The 17,009-nt window shown below is 44.5% G+C and overlaps 4 protein-coding genes across 5 annotated transcripts; 3 read left to right on the top strand and 1 right to left on the bottom strand.

The window, feature by feature from the left end:
* The first annotated feature begins 3,613 nt into the window (after positions 1-3,613).
* LOC307241728 (uncharacterized protein) lies at positions 3,614-6,515 on the top strand. 2 transcript variants are annotated; one of them, XM_080015942.1, is made up of 2 exons: positions 3,614-3,758; positions 4,099-6,515. In XM_080015942.1, exon 2 carries the CDS (start codon positions 4,121-4,123, stop codon positions 5,645-5,647), a length of 1,527 nt encoding a protein of 508 aa, XP_079872068.1. In that variant the 5' UTR covers positions 3,614-3,758; positions 4,099-4,120; the 3' UTR covers positions 5,648-6,515. The 2 variants fall into 2 exon arrangements, with proteins under 2 accessions (XP_079872068.1, XP_079872069.1); XM_080015943.1 differs by having other exon boundaries at positions 4,096-6,515.
* A 437-nt stretch (positions 6,516-6,952) lies between these two features.
* On the top strand, positions 6,953-9,257 carry snrpg (small nuclear ribonucleoprotein polypeptide G). Its single transcript, XM_080014674.1, has 4 exons — positions 6,953-7,083; positions 7,289-7,311; positions 7,829-7,953; positions 9,014-9,257. Exons 1-4 carry the CDS (start codon positions 7,052-7,054, stop codon positions 9,062-9,064), a joined length of 231 nt encoding a protein of 76 aa, XP_079870800.1. The 5' UTR covers positions 6,953-7,051; the 3' UTR covers positions 9,065-9,257.
* A 350-nt stretch (positions 9,258-9,607) lies between these two features.
* plpbp (pyridoxal phosphate binding protein) lies at positions 9,608-13,911 on the top strand. Its single transcript, XM_080015623.1, has 8 exons — positions 9,608-9,740; positions 10,628-10,735; positions 10,859-10,894; positions 10,999-11,074; positions 11,204-11,344; positions 11,452-11,594; positions 11,708-11,806; positions 12,729-13,911. The coding sequence occupies exons 1-8, from the start codon at positions 9,651-9,653 to the stop codon at positions 12,894-12,896; spliced, it is 861 nt and encodes a 286-aa protein (XP_079871749.1). The 5' UTR covers positions 9,608-9,650; the 3' UTR covers positions 12,897-13,911.
* A 130-nt stretch (positions 13,912-14,041) lies between these two features.
* Positions 14,042-16,616, bottom strand: tmed4 (transmembrane p24 trafficking protein 4). Its single transcript, XM_080015624.1, has 5 exons — positions 16,266-16,616; positions 15,736-15,836; positions 15,495-15,620; positions 14,962-15,108; positions 14,042-14,841 (listed from the first exon to the last, which is right to left on the bottom strand). The coding sequence occupies exons 1-5, from the start codon at positions 16,402-16,404 to the stop codon at positions 14,692-14,694; spliced, it is 663 nt and encodes a 220-aa protein (XP_079871750.1). The 5' UTR covers positions 16,405-16,616; the 3' UTR covers positions 14,042-14,691.
* Between the last annotated feature and the right edge of the window lie 393 nt (positions 16,617-17,009).

Here is a 17,009-nt window from a genome sequence, read left to right as displayed (position 1 = left end):
CAAACCTTTAATTTAAATTGGTTGTGCTGGTGTTTTGGCCTCGCTTGATGCGATTCGCGAACGGTGGGGTGGACGCTGAAGTCGGCCACGGAGTGACACCCTCTGAACTGCTTGAATTGACTAGAATTTTAAAGTGAAGATATTTTGGAACGTAAGCTTGAAGGATAATTCCAGCCTGTAGGGTCTCAAAGGTCTCTTGACTAAGAACAACATTTTTGCATATGTTTGGGTGTCTGATACCAGATGAACTTGGTTTGAACACGAGTTCAAGACCAGACCAGACAGTTCTCGTATCGGTGTCACTGCATCCTATAATAAGAACGCTGACCCGGCGCAAATATCGCTACCCCAAACCCCCCAAGTCGAAAGTGGCGCTGACTCAACCTTCCTCTTTCTGTAACTCGCCGGTGAATGCGCAGAAGTGCAGACCGTGTGGCGGTCGGGTTACCCGCTCCATCACTCTGATGGTCTCCATTATCTGGAGACAGCTTTGTGTTGTGTTTCTACACGGGGGAGGGGGGCTACTGCTTCACAACTGCGTTTCCTTTTTGGTCATCAGGACAGAGTCATCGGTTCCCAATTTTCAACAGTACAGTTTTGTTTTTTTTTTGTTTGTTTTTTTAGGTTTCAAGGTACTGGTGTTGTGTCCAGTGGGGTGCATTAGGGAATGAATCCCACCACTGTACTTTAAGTAGACTAGAACTGGTGGGAACCTTCCGATAGCTTTCGTTTTTGTTTTTTTTAAAAGACCAAAAAAGGGTCGCCGCGTGTCTTTTTTGCACTAGATATGCTTAATCAGTTGAAGTGGAACTGAGTTAACTGTGTGCCTAATAACTAGTGGTTCATGAATCGGGTTTTTGGTTTTACTTTTAGACGGGTGGAGTAGCCATCCTAGGTTGAAATGCAGTACGTATAAAACTGCTTCTACTAGTCCAAATCGAGGTTGATCACGACCACTTGTCTTATTGATTCTACAGTGTGACAATTTACTACTCTACCTAGTGATGTCCAGAATAGTAGCATTGACTATTATTTCCATTTTTATTCCTTTTATTGCTCGTCTATTTGACTTCAAGCAACCCGTTGCAAAACATGTGGTTTATCACGTGTCTTACTGTAAGTCGAAACAGTATTTACAGAACAACTAGTTAAGGAGTTTGAACTTGGAAAATGTCTCCCTCCCCTTTTTTAATCAACCCAAATTAGACATGGTCATGTTCTTTACTGAGCCGTGTTGGTACTATTAGTACATGTCGTCACACCGCTTTTACTTGAGACAGTCCAGTGGACACAAAGCAGCTGTGATTGTAGATAATACGGTCAGATTTTGTTGTAAACATTTAGAATGTTAATTTTTTTTGTTTTTTTTCTCTGTAACAAAAGCTCTAACATTACCCATGTTGTTGTGTGTCCTATACGTTTTCCGCCTGGGTTGCTCTTCTCTTGTACCCCTGCGACTTCACTGAGTCAGTGACGTGAGCCGGGACTTCTTTTTAAATACGAGCCCTGTTTAAAAAAAATAAAATAAAGATGAAACAATAAACGGAATGTGAAAACACGCAATGCCACTTCATTAGTTGCCAGGGATTTGTGCACAATTTGTAAGAGAGAAGACAATCATTGGGCGATGGTACTATTTATTTTATTTTTATTTTTTTCTTGGTGTGCCGTGTATCTTAAAATGGAATTCAACCACCCTGGAGCAAATTGTAATTGTTTAAATGTGGTGAAATCCAATAATGATTTCTATGAATCGATGACTAAAAGTGCACAAGTTATATGGTAGATGTACTGGTTATTGTAGGGGACAGAAGTTCAATGAATATATTATGAGTTACAGTGTGTCTATAAGTAGGTCTTGAAATGTCCTCCTGTGGTCTACGATGTTCCCTCCAACATGCAGTGAAACAGCTGACGTTGTGCAAATGATGCAATGGTGTAAATAATGTGTCAGTTTGAGGATTTAGTATTTCTGGAAAAATCCAGCTCTAGGATTCCGGCCACTACAAATTAACTGGTTCAGTGGATTTTATATTTTAATTTTCTTTCATGCAATGTACAAGTAGGTTTTGTCTTCAATTTATAGATGCCTTTTAGCCTTAAACTAGTTCTGGGGTCTGGCTCTTTACATGCTCATTTTTGGGGAATCCTTCAGTTTCTATTTTGTAATATCTTCACTAATTTCTACCATGATTATCATGTCCAATTTGAGTTGTTTCGCAGCGATAAATAAGAAAGGAATGGCTGACCAAAATGTAAAGTTGTAAAACAACTGGAGTAGTAACTCATGCTGTTGGCTTATGTTTGTTTTTTTCTTAGCAACTATATGCCAAACCCTTGCCAATACAATCTGTTCTTTTTAGAATGCTTCAGCAAGTAATGTTGGCTTCCGCCTTAAATAAATAAATTATTATAGTAATCTGCTGTTGTTTGTGTGTGTGTGTGTGTGTGTGTGTGTGTGTGTGTGTGTGTGTGTGTGTGTGTGTGTGTGTGTGTGTGTGTGTGTGTGTGTGTGTGTGTGATTTGAAAGCCAGTTCTGCTTCACAAAAGGTTTTTCATCATTGACTGGTTATATTATTCATACCACGCTGCATGACATTGTGGGTACAGGATTTGAAGACGACGATGGAGCAAAGGTAAACCAATAATTAAACCTATAAACTGAGCTGACGAGGCTGTGATGTTAAATGATACAATTTTCTGCTGATATTGATGGGTCATCACCTATTTCTTATGAATTTCCACGGAACCATACGGGGTCATGTTATTTAGTCTCATAGTCGGTGGTGCTGTGGCTACACACAATGGCCAAACAATGATCTTTGTTGAAATGTCAAATTTGTGTCACAAAGCAATGTTCAGCGTTTACACCTTTTGTGACATCACCCGGTGGACGTCCCAACAGAGGCTGTATGACCGGCCGACCCCCAGAGATCGGGGCTCTCTCCCGGAACAGACCCCTGGTGCATGTTAAAACGTTGTGCCAGTACTAAATAAATACTCATCTTCTAATCACGGTCTTTGTCTCCTCAGTCCAGCCGTCCAGTCCACATTAAAATGAACCATCAGCTGCTGTAATAATAATAATATTGCGGTTACCCTGGTAACTGACAACTAAAAATGATAACCCTTGCACACATATTAAGGAATTGCTACAAAGGTGTCATACTTTTTAAAGTTTACAAAAGTTTTTTTTAAGTTCATTATTCATTATTTCTCATACCTTTCTAAATATGTGTATTTAAGGAATGTGTATTTGCTTAATTGATTTAGTTAAGCATAATGGAGAACTTAGTGCTTCAGCTTTTATTTTTTAATGGAGCAACTTCTTATATTTTATTATTTTATAGAGCAAATATTGTACTATTATAAATCCAGGAGATTTGGATTTATTAGTAGTACTACTTATAATAATATTGTTCTTATATTATCAAATGAAAGAAAAAATATAGGGATTGATTTTTTTTGTTTGTTTGTTTTACTTTTTGTTCGTGCCAGTTGATAAATACAGCGCCAATCTGATCTGGGAACAGCAACAAGGAACTGTACGTGCGTGTACGTACGTACGTGCGTGCGTGTGTTTGTGACGTAGGCGGAAGTTGTTAGTTTCGCTGCAAACTTTAGCTCCGTTGTTTTTTGTTTTTACCTCCGTGCCCACGCCGATGGGGGTCGTCGTAACGGCGCTCAAAGTTCCCTCAGGTCTTCGACGCCTTTAAACCGTCGGAATACATCGGCCGTGTCGACTTTTGAGAGCCGAGGTATGTAGCGGTTTTCCTCCGAAGAGTTCGCCCTGCATGTCGGTGTGGTATCGAAGCTAAGAGGCTAACATTAGCAAACACGAACGTCGTGTGGCGCCGCTGTCCAGCCAGTGGCTCCGACCGCGGCTTTTTCCTGATGGTCTCACATGTTAGCGTGCTGTAAACTAAAAAAAAAATACACGGCGCTGTGTACAATAACATGTTAACCTTACTAAGATTGTGAACATGCTAAACGACGAACCAGCGTGGAACTGCAGTCTGAGATATGTTTAAGGTGACCCTCTGTGCAGTCTTAAGTGAGACAACAACCCCCCTCTCGTCTTTATCTCGGCTGAAGCAGGAAGTGATCTCGGCGAAGGAGGATGGATGGAGTCCCTTGCGGTTGGAGCACCGACGGAGCGCAGGAGCCTTTCGGCCGGTCCCGGCCCACGGCGGACACCCTGTCCAGGCTGGCCAAGCTGGTGGCCCGGGCAGAGCAGAAGCAGGACGGTCGGACCCCGCCGTCGCCCTGCGACTGTCCAGAATGTGGCCAGGGATTCCCCAATGCCACGGATCTCTCGCAGCATCAGGAGTCGAACCACACACTGCCCAAGCCTCACCGCTGCCTTTCCTGTGGGAAGGAGTTCTCCCTTTTATCTTCCTTACAGCTGCACAAGTGTGTTTGCGATTCCCCTCCATGTGAGGCGAGTGGAGCCTCGGACCCCGGCAGTCCCCCAGACAAGTCGCCGCACTGCCAACCCCACTTCATTGACAGTATTCCCTACGCTTGCGCCCCGTGTGGTAGAGGTTTCAGTCAGAAGCAGGCTCTTTTATACCATCAGCAGGCGGGTTGTAGTGAACCGCCTTCCCCTCTGGCTGTTGACGATGCTAGTAGCCCTTTGGCTGACTCACCTCAACCGGTTTCTGAGGCAGGCTCCACGCCCTCAGACTCTTCAGAAGTCCCGGGGCCAAGCCGTGATCAATCTACGGCGTGTCCATTCTGTCCCAGAACCTTCCGCACAGGAGCGGGACTCCACTGCCATACGCGGTTCTACCACACCGAGGAGCATTACATGGCTCGGGGGGTACAGAAAACCATAGGAGGTCGAGCTGGTAGCAATGCAGTAACAAGGCGTAAATCCAAATCAAAACTGTTGAGTTGTCGCTCCTGTGAAATGGTTTTCAAGAGTACTGCCAATCTGTACTTGCACAGGAAAGAGAAACACAGCAGGGAAAATGGAGACAAAAGTCTGACTCTGGTTTACCATAGCACTCATGTTAAACGTCGGAACCCAGAAGGGTATCCATGTCACATCTGTGGCAGAGTCTTTCTGCATCATCTGTCACGTAGGGCACATTCCAAACAGCATTTCACTCAAAACGGCGGCAGCGCCACCGTACAGGAGCACACCCAGCCTGGAGAGAATGCTGCCAAAGACCCCATGGTGTCAGAAAAGAAACCAAAAAGGCTAAGGCTCACGAGCAACGGGACAGAGAGGGCCGGTCCCGGCCGGCCCAGCAAGAAATTCAACAGGCTCAAGCGGGAGTTGAATCACCCAGGGAGAGCCAAGAAAGTGCCTAGAACTGAAGAGGAGTCCGAGAGCGAGTTCCCGTGTCCGTCCTGCACACAGGTGTTCTCTCTCCAGTCGGAGCTGAGGGAGCACGCGGAGCTCCACCAGTCCTCTGTGAGGAGGAGGCAGTGCAGCGTCTGCACCCAGGAGATGGACACCTCCAAAGGCCCGGGGTCCAGGAAACGGAGACTCTACCACTGCGTGCCCTGCCAGCAGGCTTTCTCGGCACTGGACCCTTTTCTAAAGCACTGCCAGGAGCACCTGCGAGTGAAGGTGGAGGAGGACTGCGCCACGGAGGAGTACAGACTCAAGGGCATCAAAAACAAAGCTACATTTTGAGCAACGTCATCTGTATAACATGCCTCATTGCCGTAAAGGGACAGGGAGTTTGTAACAACATTAAAAAAAAAAAAAAAATAGGTACTATGAAATATATAGATTCTGATTTTAATGTTCGAGCAGCCAGTCCAATGGTAGAAGCACCCTGAATGTTGGTTAAATATTGTCTAAACATAACATGATAACATGAGAGCAGTGTAAGTAGATGCTATAACTAGTGTGTTTTACAGTTACTGACTGGCCACTACAAGCATAGCTTGATCTGTCCTATCACTTAACTTGTGCGTAATGATTTAATTACTCACAGTATTTCTAATGCTCTGACTTACCAAGTCTTTGTCATCATTATGCTATTTCATTGATAAACATTCAGCTCCCAGTGAATCCTAAAATGGCAGAATATCTGCAGTGCCAACCGGTAGGATTATTATTATTTTTTTATAACTTGAAATTGGATTGATTACCATTCACAAATGATCTGCTTAAAATGCCTAATGTTTTAATTTTTTTTTCATGTGGATCATTGATTTGTTTAAATAAGTCAGTCACTGGAAAGTGTGTGTTTGTTGCTGGTGCTTCCGATATGGGATTTTGATCAATTGTAAAACTAATTTCAGGACATGCTAGTATGTGGCAAACCTAAACCATTTGACCAATCATGGAAACTGTCTTTTGGTTAGGACTATGTTTTGGTTTACCCAATTAAATTGAAAAAGGTTCAGTTAGGATATTGGGAGTAAATGAATGTAGACATTTTACTTTTCCATCACAGGGGTTTGTGATGGTTGTTGTTACCACATTCATAACAAATAATGTTTTGCGGCTGTAATGGAATACTAGATACAGTAAAAGATGCCTTTCACATTAACCTTACTTTGTGATACATTCCGTCTTTCGTAAATATTATCTAGCTATGCAAATAGATAAGGTAATGGAATTCTTCCGGCATGTCTGTCAAGGTAATTGTGTGGATGTACCAAGGAACAGCATCTGCTACTGTCTTCAAAATGCTACTGACGGAAATGCTCCTAACAACATTAAATCAGCCTTTATTTATTTTTTTGTTCATTTTTTTTTTTTTTTCTCAGATGATTAAAATGTCCTTGATTTTTTTTTTTCCTTTGGTTTTGTTTACATATTTCGAAATCTTTTACTCAAGTTTAACATTTGCAGTGTGAGACCACTTTTTTTTGTTATTAATAATAATAATAATAATAATTGGATAAGTGGTGGTGGTGGTGGTGGTGGTAACAGTTCCCCTCCTGGCCTGTGGGGGCGGGTGCCATGGGACGCAGCACTGAAAAACACGCGAGGAAGCTCGGCGCGTGTCTTCCGCGGGTTTGTAGAACGCAGAGCTGACGATCCACGCAGCGCGAACTTGCTCGGAAAAATATCCACGACAAAATGAGCAAAGCGCACCCACCGGAGCTCAAGAAGTAAGTTCCCCGCATCGCTCGCCTTCTCCCGCGTACCGCCGCTTAGTTTGCCGGTGCAAACTGCCGATACAGCCCGGTCCTGCGTTGTTTGTGCTAATGCTAACGAGTGTTTAATTCATAGAAGCCGTCGGTCGCGTCAGTTGTTTTTTGGTTGTTTTTTTTCGCTCAAGCTGACGCGTCTTTTCCCTTTTTTTTTTTAAACCAGGTTCATGGACAAGAAGCTTTCATGTGAGTACGGAGACCAAGAACGAGGCACTTTGTTCACGTGTTCAGCCATGTTATACAGGGGGCTGCTGCTCGCACTGTGAACGCTACCCACTTACTATTTACTTTAGAGCAGAATCTGATTTATTCAACCTACAGCACAAAAAGACACAAAAAAAATAAAAAAATACTGGCCGTCGTATCCATCCGTCAGGTCATATCACGAACCTTAACTGTTGTTAAATGTGAAATTGGACGTCCGCCATCTCTTCGAGGCTTTAATTGTTTCCGTGTTTCACCACAAGATGGCGCCACCCATTAATGTAGGCAGAGCGATGCCGGGGCGAAGCGGTTGCCCATGACAACGCCCATTCAAAAAATAACTGTCCGCTTATTGCCAATTTTGACCCATCAGAATGGAGTACTCCACAGATCTGTGTAATAATACCCTAAACCACCATTGTGGAAGGTGTACTACTGTCCTCGAGCGTGTAGAAGCAGGCAGCCTCCTCACGGCGTCTTCTCCTCCCCCCCCTCCCAGTGAAGCTGAACGGAGGCCGGCATGTGCAGGGCATCTTGCGAGGGTTTGACCCCTTCATGAACCTGGTGATGGACGACTGTCTCGAGATGGGACCGGGCGGGCAGCAGAATGGCATCGGCATGGTGGTCAGTATACATCCCAGAATAAATCCTGTCCTCTTGGTGGTTTTGTTGGAACTCGAAGTTATCGATCGTGAGCTAGTTGTGCAACGGTAATTGGAGGTCGTTTGTATTTATTCTCTATCACAAACCGGGTCTTGACCTACGTGCGGGCTTGCATCTGCATTTCTTGATTACATTTTATTGTTTAGATTAGTGCTTTGTTCATTTTCTACAGCTTATTTTAGTATTATGATTTTTTTTAACCATGTCTTCTTTGTGATAGACAGGAGTAATAGACAATTTTTGGGCTTTTACTTATTGTGAAGTTAATGTTGATTGCACGTGTAATGGTAATACAATAATGACATCAGCGTTTAGCTTGGTTCCCTATAAGCCTCTATTACTATGCAATTTCGACTGCCACCGGGTACAAATCCCTGTGAAAGTGATGGCTTTAGGGCAGTGCGTCACAGGAAGTGCGTCAATAATGCGAAACCATTGGTGGGAATGGTGGACGGTGGAGCAATCTACTCCACGTAGATCAAAATCTCTTAAATATAAAACAACTCATTGAAATGGCTTGAGAAATGTAAACATTATAGTGCTTTTTATCCAGAAAAACATGCAGCTCCCCCGTTTACTTGCTTGTCTTGCTCGTTCCAATATGGCGGCGACGTTGACATATTGCAGCAACGAGCCGAAGCAGTCAATGCAGCATCTATGTATATATGATTGTGCAACCCAAAAAAAAAAGGTTAAATTAAAGTTGTGACATTCTTCCTTCAGTGAGCAGTGCTTCTTCTTCAGTGTTATTTCCAAAGTGGTGAGGGTCATTTCCACGTAAAGCGCTCTAAGAATAACGTAAAGCAATTCAGTTGTATTGGCGACAGCGCCGCAAACAATAATACCATTCTGAAACCGTGCGGGGGGTTGAAAAGTTGTCTATTGCCTCTTTAAAATGCCATTGATGACATATATAGTGTTGTTTATAAGAGCCTTCTTATGTGTGCACTACTTTGATCACGTTCTCTCAAAAACATCCTCACCAAATCAACATGGAAATAATTTGAGCTTGTTTCTAAAGGTCATCAGAGGAAACAGTATCATCATGTTGGAGGCCTTGGAGAGGGTATGATGACCTGAATCGGATGTCAAGAGGATGGGATAATCCCCGTCGACACCTTTTTTTTACATCCCATTATTCTTTTGTGTTGAAGAGATGGTGAAAGTGTCTTTGAATTGTGCTATCTTTTTTTTTTTTTGTCTCTTTTGTTTGCAAAAAGTTTGATTTAATCGCGCCAATAAAAGTATCTTTTTTTCTTTGTAAACTGTGTCTGTGTTGCGTGAGAGCTCGATCGAGAAAATCTAGATTTGGAAGATTGTGTTGGAGTGATGGAATGATAAATGGATTTTATCTGTTCATCAAGGGGGAAAGTTTTCCCGGTTAACTTTTTTTTTTTCTTTTTTTTTTAATTTATTAAACCGAGCCATAGCTCGTAGACATTCTTAGGGAGGTGTAGACATACCTAGAAAGTGGGGAAACCGAATGAAACTGTTTAAGACATTTAGAATACAAACTGTAGAATTGAGGACAAACTGTAGAGGGCGCTCATCGCGGGGATCGCCCGCTCCTAATCGGCGGGGGGGGCTTTTATTTTGAAGCGCCACCTCCGTCACGACCAACGCCGTCCGCCGCCGACGCGCAGTCCTGCTCTGACGGTATGTGGAAAGTAGGGATGCCGGAGGAGATTGGAAAGGCTCTACAGTCCGTGGTGGACAGGGTGAACAAGGCGGCCGCGCGTCGCTCTAAGGTAAGCCCCTAAAAAAACAAAACAAAAAAAAATGTCTGCTCAAAACAAGCACACACGGCGGAAAGTGGTCGCGCCGCGAACACGACTTGTTACGTAAGGCTGATAAACACCTCAACCTTTGGAAGGGAGGACACGCTGCTCCGCAACACCACAACACCACGCAGGGGTCCGACGGGCGGGGCCGGTCGCCGTGGCGTGACAGCCCGGCCACCGAAACCACCCCGGGCACAGTCGCTAGGCGCAGGCTCGACTTAGTTAACGATGCCTTTGGAGAAAACGTTGCAGTTGGAATCCGCTCTGAACGCAGGTGTGGTGCCGAATTCTGCCCACCCCGCGAGAAATGCGCGCACCCCGCGGCGGCCAAATCGTGCATCCGTCTCTTCAAGTTTCTTTTCAAGTTATTTTCTGGGGTCAAACGCTGTTGCCAGCTCATATTTTGGCCCGTTTTGACTTGAGATTTGACATTGAGAATTTCATACATCCAACACTCACCTGGTCCGAGAAAGGAGGTGGGGTGCGAGTTCCGGCAGGTTATAGAATAACACATCTGCCGAATAATGCACCCGCACTGCAACTTCATTTCTCTGTGAACCAAACCGTTTTTATCTGCATATATCTTTCTGCCATTTTGGCTGGACGCCGTGAATATCAGGTCAGTTATGACCCGAGCTGCAATAACAGCCCATAGCACTCACAGTGCATGAGGCCAAAGTCTGACATTGCAGCAGGCCCCATGTTAACGCTCCCCCCTGACCTTTAACTGTGTGAGTGACTCATCGCGCTGAGTCTTATTGCATGAGTGTGATTGCAGCGCAGGTTCACCTCCTTAAAACCATCGTCATTGCCATTGTTCTCGTTTCGTACGACCGTCTCCCTTCTTCCCGCAGGCGCTGCCAGCCTTGCCACCCTGCCTGGTCGCCGTCAGCAAGACCAAGCCCCCGGACATGGTTATCGAGGCCTACAGACAAGGGCAACGGAACTTTGGTGAAAACTATGTGAGCGCGACATGCTTTCTTTCTATCGGGGTAAAGGGGAAGGGACGTTCTGTGTTTGTTATTATGTGTTAAGTGTAACCCGCAATAGAAATGCATCTTTGTGCGTGTGTGCCCCCGGTCCAGGTCAACGAGCTTGTGGACAAAGCTTCTAATCCCGAGGTTTGTTCAAGTCTTTTAGATCTATATTTATTTGAACATTTTACTTTTAACCACCGCTTGTAACAGCCGTTTTATTTTATTTTTTTCTCCCCCTCTTGCCGCAGATTTTAGAATCTTGTCCGGAAATCAAGTGGCATTTCATCGGCCATTTACAGAAGAACAATGTCAACAAACTTTTAGGTGAGCGTGTCTGTCTGAGCCCGTCGCCCTCCTTGTGTTTCGATGTAATTTGCCAAAGCCACTAACCTACCTACCGCTATTAACCGGTGAATACTGAAACCCTGCATTCTCTCCGGCGCCCCCCATCAGGCGTGCCCAACCTGTTCATGGTGGAGACGGTGGATTCGGCCAAGCTCGCCGACAAGGTCAACAGCTCGTGGCAGCGTCTCAGAGTGGCCAGCACGGGGAGGTTAAAAGTCTTGGTGCAGATCAACACCAGCGGAGAACAGAGTAAAATAAACAATTTTATCTTTTTTTTTTGACGGACCCAAACTTTTTTTGTTTTTATTTTTTTTCACTGCTTTCAATGTTAAAAAAGACACTCTCGGTTTCTGTAGGTAAACACGGCCTCCCTCCGGAAGACACCGTGAACACCGTGAAGCACATCTTGTCTCAGTGCACCGCGCTGCACTTCTCTGGGCTCATGACCATCGGCCGCTACGGCTACGACCTTAGCCAGGGCCAAAACCCAGACTTCCAGGTAACAAGGCGCGTTTGCAACAGAGACTGAATGAAAATGGGTGATTTTTGGTCGTTTTTTTTCCTAATTTTGGTGAGTTTAAAATTAGAATTAAATCGATGTTCCGTAAATAGATGCTGTTGAGTCGGAGAAAGGAACTGTGCGACAGTCTAAACCTGCCTTTGGAGGATGTGCAGCTCAGTATGGGGATGTCCAATGACTTTGAGCATGCGGTGAGTTGCTCTTTTTACTCTCCTTATATCATATCTTTTTATATAAATACACTGTCTCAAATCTTCTAAGGCTGTATTGGCAGATAGAAGATAGATAGATAGATAGATAGATGGATGGATAGATAGATAGATAGATAGATAGATAGATAGATAGATGGATAGATACTTTATTCATCCCCGGAGGGAAATCACAACGTCCCAGCGGCTCACATCAAAGAACAATGGCAGCGATAATTACAAACAATATCATAAAAATGAGTGTCAGTATCTGAGAAAAAAGTGACCTATACAATAAACCTCATTAGTTATCTGTACACAATACAATTATGGCAGGATAATGGGAAATCAACCTGAAATTATGAGAATTTCGTAATTACAGGATAAGGTGTCAAATTTATTTTCTTTTGGGATTGCAATGCGGTTCCGTAATTTATCGACGTTTGCCGATGAAAATCCATCTGACGTGTCACTCCATGTCAGAACCCGCAGCATCTTGCAATAAATAATCGTGCTCCATCAAACAATAGTTATTAGGGGATATGACGCCATTGACAGGCAACCTAATAAAACGGACCGTTATCTGTTTTACAATTACGCATTTCTCTCGGTTTGAAAATTGTTGGAAATATTTGGGATAATGTAAGTATAGAATTCATCAAAATATATAACATAGGTCTAGTCGCTTTTAGAAAATGTAATGCTGAAAGTTACATATTGTACCTTTTTAAGTGGTAAATCAAATTACTGGCGATAAGCCTAAAAAACAAAAATTAACAGTACACAGCAAAAATTATTATAAACTTACTTTGTGCTCAGCTGCTTATGAAAAACGAAATAACGGCAAAACATTTATAATTATTATTATTTTCACTGAGGTGCAGTTCTTTTTACTATTTGTTCTTTTCCCCCTCGTGCTCTGAAGATCGAGGTGGGTGCCACCACCGTGCGGGTGGGCAGCGTCATTTTCGGCAACAGGGATTACCCCAACAGCGCCGCCAACACACCTAGCCCCAGCCCAGAGAAAAAGTCGAAGGTGGTGTCAGAGGAGGCGGCACAGAAGATGGAGCGTCTCACCGTGTCTGAACACTGAACCGAGTTCTCCTCCTACCTCCCTTTAACACACACACACACACACACACACACACACACACACACACACGAGCCGAACAGAGAAACGCAGCGAGGTATTTTTCTGCCGAGCCGCGTGACGATAGGACCGTATTATGTCTTAAGTAAGTAATTATTAAAGCGTGTGTCCGCAATCCTATCGACTTCTTTGTGTGCCCCTTTGTCATGTGGAGCCTCTAGGGTGGTACTACGGACGCCCAAACATTCGAACGTCCTTCCCCCTCTGAAATTAGCTCCACTTGTAGCCGTTAATAACACGTTCTAATTCATTGAGACTGATCACCACGCGTGTCGTGGAAACACTGGATACGAGATTAACCGATTTTGTGCCAAGATACAGAAACCGCTTTCGATTTTTGCTCAAAAATCCAAAGCGGCTTTAAAACTCATTATTTAACGTACGGAAGTGTTTTGGCGACGTGATATTTTCTACTCCTCGCCACACCAGATTGCGTGCCGATGCTAACGCGTGTGTGAAGTGTGCGCGCTGCCCCTGAAATATAACTTCTTTGTTCTACGGGAGAAAAACAAGACCTGGTTGTTTGGAAAGGAGGAAAAAAAAAAAACAAAAAAACAGTTATCCCTTTATAAATGACACGTGGTATTGTGAGTCAACGATATTGTTTTGTATTGTGTGTGCAGTCAAATTTCTATTCTTGATATGGAAACATGTACAAAGGCTTAATGTGAAGCGAGGGCGAGCGGTAAAAAGCAAGTAAACGTTACCTTGCAACCGGCAGATGAGGGAGGATCCACCTATGCAAAGACGAAATTCTGCTTTCATCTGTTGCTTTTAAAATAGGTCCGAAAACGGTCACCATGTCGGTGTGTTGCGTGTGGTGTCTGCTTGAAAAACGTAAAGCGTGGGTGACGACAAGTGTGAACAAAGTGCCCATGTCTTGTCGATGCGTCTCAGCGTTGTTTTAATCGGAATATTGCCTCTGAGGGGAGCAAAGCAATAAACTTTAATATTCAAACCGCCCGTCTCCAGCGCTGTCTTTTATTTTTTGCGTCGCGGAGGAGCGAAACGACAAAAGAGGAGAGACCAGCTTTTTAGCCCAAACGTCTTTTATTAAACACGAGGGGAGTCACGTGATCCACATCACGGTTAAAAAAAAAAAAAAAAAAAAAAAAAAAAAAGGTGTGAGACTCGATACGACTACATGCCAACATTAAATAAGAGCAAAGATCCAGAAAATAGAAAATAGCACAAAGAAAGGGGGGGGGGGGCATTCACTGAGCTCTCAGCTCAGTGGCATCCTCACAGAAGCATTTTTAAGGTTTCCATACCATTCATTACGCGTGTAAAAGGCATTAAAAATCAATCTGTCAATGAACTGAAACCATTATTTACAACTAACAGAGTAGTATCACAAACTGTATCTAAAGAGCAGGAATTTGGTTTTCCAGCCGAGGAGACTATACACGGCAAAGCAAAGAATATATAGGAAGTAAGGCCGAGGTCTAAATATATACAGTAATTCAAAAGTCAAAGTGAATACTTTTCCACCATGTTTGTAACAGAAATCAAACCACATACGTACCCGAGGAATGTAAACCAAAAAAACAAGAACAAAAACACAAAATTCCCCGGAAACGAAAAGTCTTGAGGCGGGAAAAGGGGGGGGTAGTGTTCCTGCTATGGCTGTAACGCCGCCGCCCTCTTTTCTTTTTTTTGTCTGTCCGTCCGTCTGTCGGTCTGTGCTGCGCTGAGCAGTTGGTAACGTCCCCCGGATGAGTGGGGAAAATGGGTGAAACTACACCAGCTTCTTGGCCTCGAAGAAGCCCTTCAGGTGCTTCATCTGCCAGATGCCGGTGACGATGAGGATGAGGGTCTGGGCGATGGACCACCAGAGCACGCGCTGGTTGGTGCTCTCACTCGTCATGCGGAAGCGCTCCTCGCGATACTGCAGAGGACAAAGTCATGGCGGAGGCCCCGGAATCTGACATTTTCCTTCTAAGCGTGGCTATCAGAAGGGCCTAATGGGTTGTTGTTTTTATTTATTTATTTATTTATTTGTACTCACCCGCTGATAGTTCTGCTCCTTCTGAATCTGTTCCACCTGATCCAGCAGCTGACGGACTCTCAGCTGAAGCTCTGTGAGTTTGTCTTTCGCTGCAATTTCGGGATAATTGTTGGTGTGTTCTCCGACCTGAATGTCCAAATGCACTCTCTGCAAGAAAAACAAACAGAACGTTGTTGGTTATTATGTGTGATTTTCAACATTTTGCCGTCGGGATTCCATTTCTTCAAGAAAACCGATGCTGCGTCAGAGATGGCATACTAGCATACCATCAAGTACGCCAAATTACGTTACATATGGCTGGAAGCTCAAATAAAAATAAAAAACTGAAATTACTAGTTACTAACAACACAACTAAAAATAAATGAAATACAAAACTGCAACCAAAGAATGGTGCGAGAAGTCATCCCTAAGAAATGATATTCAAGACCTGTTAACATGAGTCGTTCTAGATAGTATTCATCTAAAATTAGGAATAAAATAAAAACCTTCTAGGGACCCAGAGATTCAACCATGAACTGCAACATGACTCTCACCAGCTTTCCGCCTGCAAATAGGGCCATCTTGGTGGAGTTGGAGTGCAGGCAGATTTGGTGTTCTCCAGGGGTGTGGGACGTGAAGGTGAACCGCCCGTCGGACCCATACTGACGGGAGAGGATGATCTGGAGGGTGTAACGCACGAGAGACCCTGTCGATTTTTAAGTCCTTTTTAGGATTGAGTGTGTGTGTGTGTGTGTGTTTGCTCGCTTGCTATGAACTGGTTTTCCCCCCACTCACCTTGGTGTCGGGATCCTTTATCTCCACATGCATCCCCAGGCCCGGGGTGGCGGGGAGGAAGGAGTTGGTCTGCTTGTCCCACAGCTGGGTCCTGTACTTCCCTGACAAACACACAGATACCTGGCTTAGCTCATATAGGAATATGTTGCATTATGGCTTTTGGAGTACATTTAGATAGAGATCCTTGTGAGATAGGGGTAAAGGGGGTTTAAAGATCATTAACTACATTGTTCTATCAAATCAAAACAACAGGGGGGTCCACAAAAAGGGACGACAGTTGCATTTGCACGAGCACCATCAGTATTAAAGTGCCCCCTATTAAGAAGCCCTGTTCAGATCATTCCTCTTTGCACCAGGGTGTCGTCGTATCTCGATCCCAGAGCAATCCGAGCCGCTGCACCCGCACCCCTGGGCGTGTGTGGGTGGGTGGTGTGGTGTGGGCGGTGGGGTTGCGGAGACGCCGGGGCCTGGCTGTGTCCCGGCTAGCAAGCTAGCTAGCCGCGCAACCGACGCGAGCGCCGTTTATTTACCTATGACCATGGTCTCGTCGGGAATTTCCTCAATGAAGCACTTCTTCTCCGTCTCCCCGATGTGAAAGTACAGCGCGTAACCCGGAGAGATCCATGCGAGCAGAGAGATGATTCCGACCGCGGGGACAGTGAGCATCATGCAGCCTTCCGCCCGTCACATCAGCAGAGAGGAAGATACTGCTGCGTTCGGGGGGAAACTCGGAAATCTGTTATTCCGACTCGGAGTAGACCCCTAACCTCCCCACCTCTGCGAGCTTAAAACGCGCTGCTGTCTTTGTTCGGGAGATTCAAGCTATTCAAGCTCAAACAAAACAAAAAAAACCCCACACATGCAAAGGGAGCTACGTGTGAGATGTCAGATCTTCCGACTTAAATGGCCGTTTCCTTGGCGATGTTCCGAGTCGGAGGTGCGGTTTGTTCCAAGTTCGGGTTTCGATTGAACGCACCACTCTACATCACTTCGGCGATGTGATGACGTCATGGATGCGGCCGCGTAACCCCGACGTCGCCGGTGGAAGCGGAGACGGAGGTTTATTTATACAGACACGGGTCTGAGAAACAGACACCGATGGAAAAGCTGCGTCTTTGGGGATGTTCGTCTGTACCAACATGCACTTTGTGTTTCTGATTGTTCTGCGAATATCATTTGGGGAAAACCATGTACAACATGTACAACATGTACAACATGTACAACATAGTCCGTTGTTTAAATGAAATGCAGGGTTTAAAAAGCAGTTTCATTTA

This window comes from Zeus faber, assembly GCF_960531495.2.
Source record: "Zeus faber genome assembly, chromosome: 15".
Classification (NCBI taxonomy): domain Eukaryota; kingdom Metazoa; phylum Chordata; class Actinopteri; order Zeiformes; family Zeidae; genus Zeus; species Zeus faber.
Note: the sequence above shows the minus strand (reverse complement) of the source record. Positions and strands in the feature narration are given on the sequence as shown.

What these genes read in the sequence shown, in the direction of transcription:
- tmed4 (XM_080015624.1), bottom strand. Translation starts at nt 16,404, where the DNA reads ATGATGCTCACTGTCCCCGCGGTCGGAATCATCTCTCTGCTCGCATGG. An exon ending in TATTTGCAGGCGGAAAGCTG is followed by an intron (nt 15,109 to 15,494) that starts GTGAGAGTCATG and finishes TTTTTCTTGCAG; the next exon opens with AGAGTGCATTTGGACATTCA. An exon ending in AGGAGCAGAACTATCAGCGG is followed by an intron (nt 14,842 to 14,961) that starts GTGAGTACAAAT and finishes TGTCCTCTGCAG; the next exon opens with TATCGCGAGGAGCGCTTCCG.
- snrpg (XM_080014674.1), top strand. Translation starts at nt 7,052, where the DNA reads ATGAGCAAAGCGCACCCACCGGAGCTCAAGAA. An exon ending in CACCCACCGGAGCTCAAGAA is followed by an intron (nt 7,084 to 7,288) that starts GTAAGTTCCCCG and finishes TTTTTAAACCAG; the next exon opens with GTTCATGGACAAGAAGCTTT. An exon ending in CATGGACAAGAAGCTTTCAT is followed by an intron (nt 7,312 to 7,828) that starts GTGAGTACGGAG and finishes CCCCCCTCCCAG; the next exon opens with TGAAGCTGAACGGAGGCCGG.
- plpbp (XM_080015623.1), top strand. Translation starts at nt 9,651, where the DNA reads ATGTGGAAAGTAGGGATGCCGGAGGAGATTGGAAAGGCTCTACAGTCC. An exon ending in GGAACTTTGGTGAAAACTAT is followed by an intron (nt 10,736 to 10,858) that starts GTGAGCGCGACA and finishes CCCCCGGTCCAG; the next exon opens with GTCAACGAGCTTGTGGACAA. An exon ending in ACAAAGCTTCTAATCCCGAG is followed by an intron (nt 10,895 to 10,998) that starts GTTTGTTCAAGT and finishes CTCTTGCCGCAG; the next exon opens with ATTTTAGAATCTTGTCCGGA.
- LOC307241728 (XM_080015942.1), top strand. Translation starts at nt 4,121, where the DNA reads ATGGATGGAGTCCCTTGCGGTTGGAGCACCGACGGAGCGCAGGAGCCT.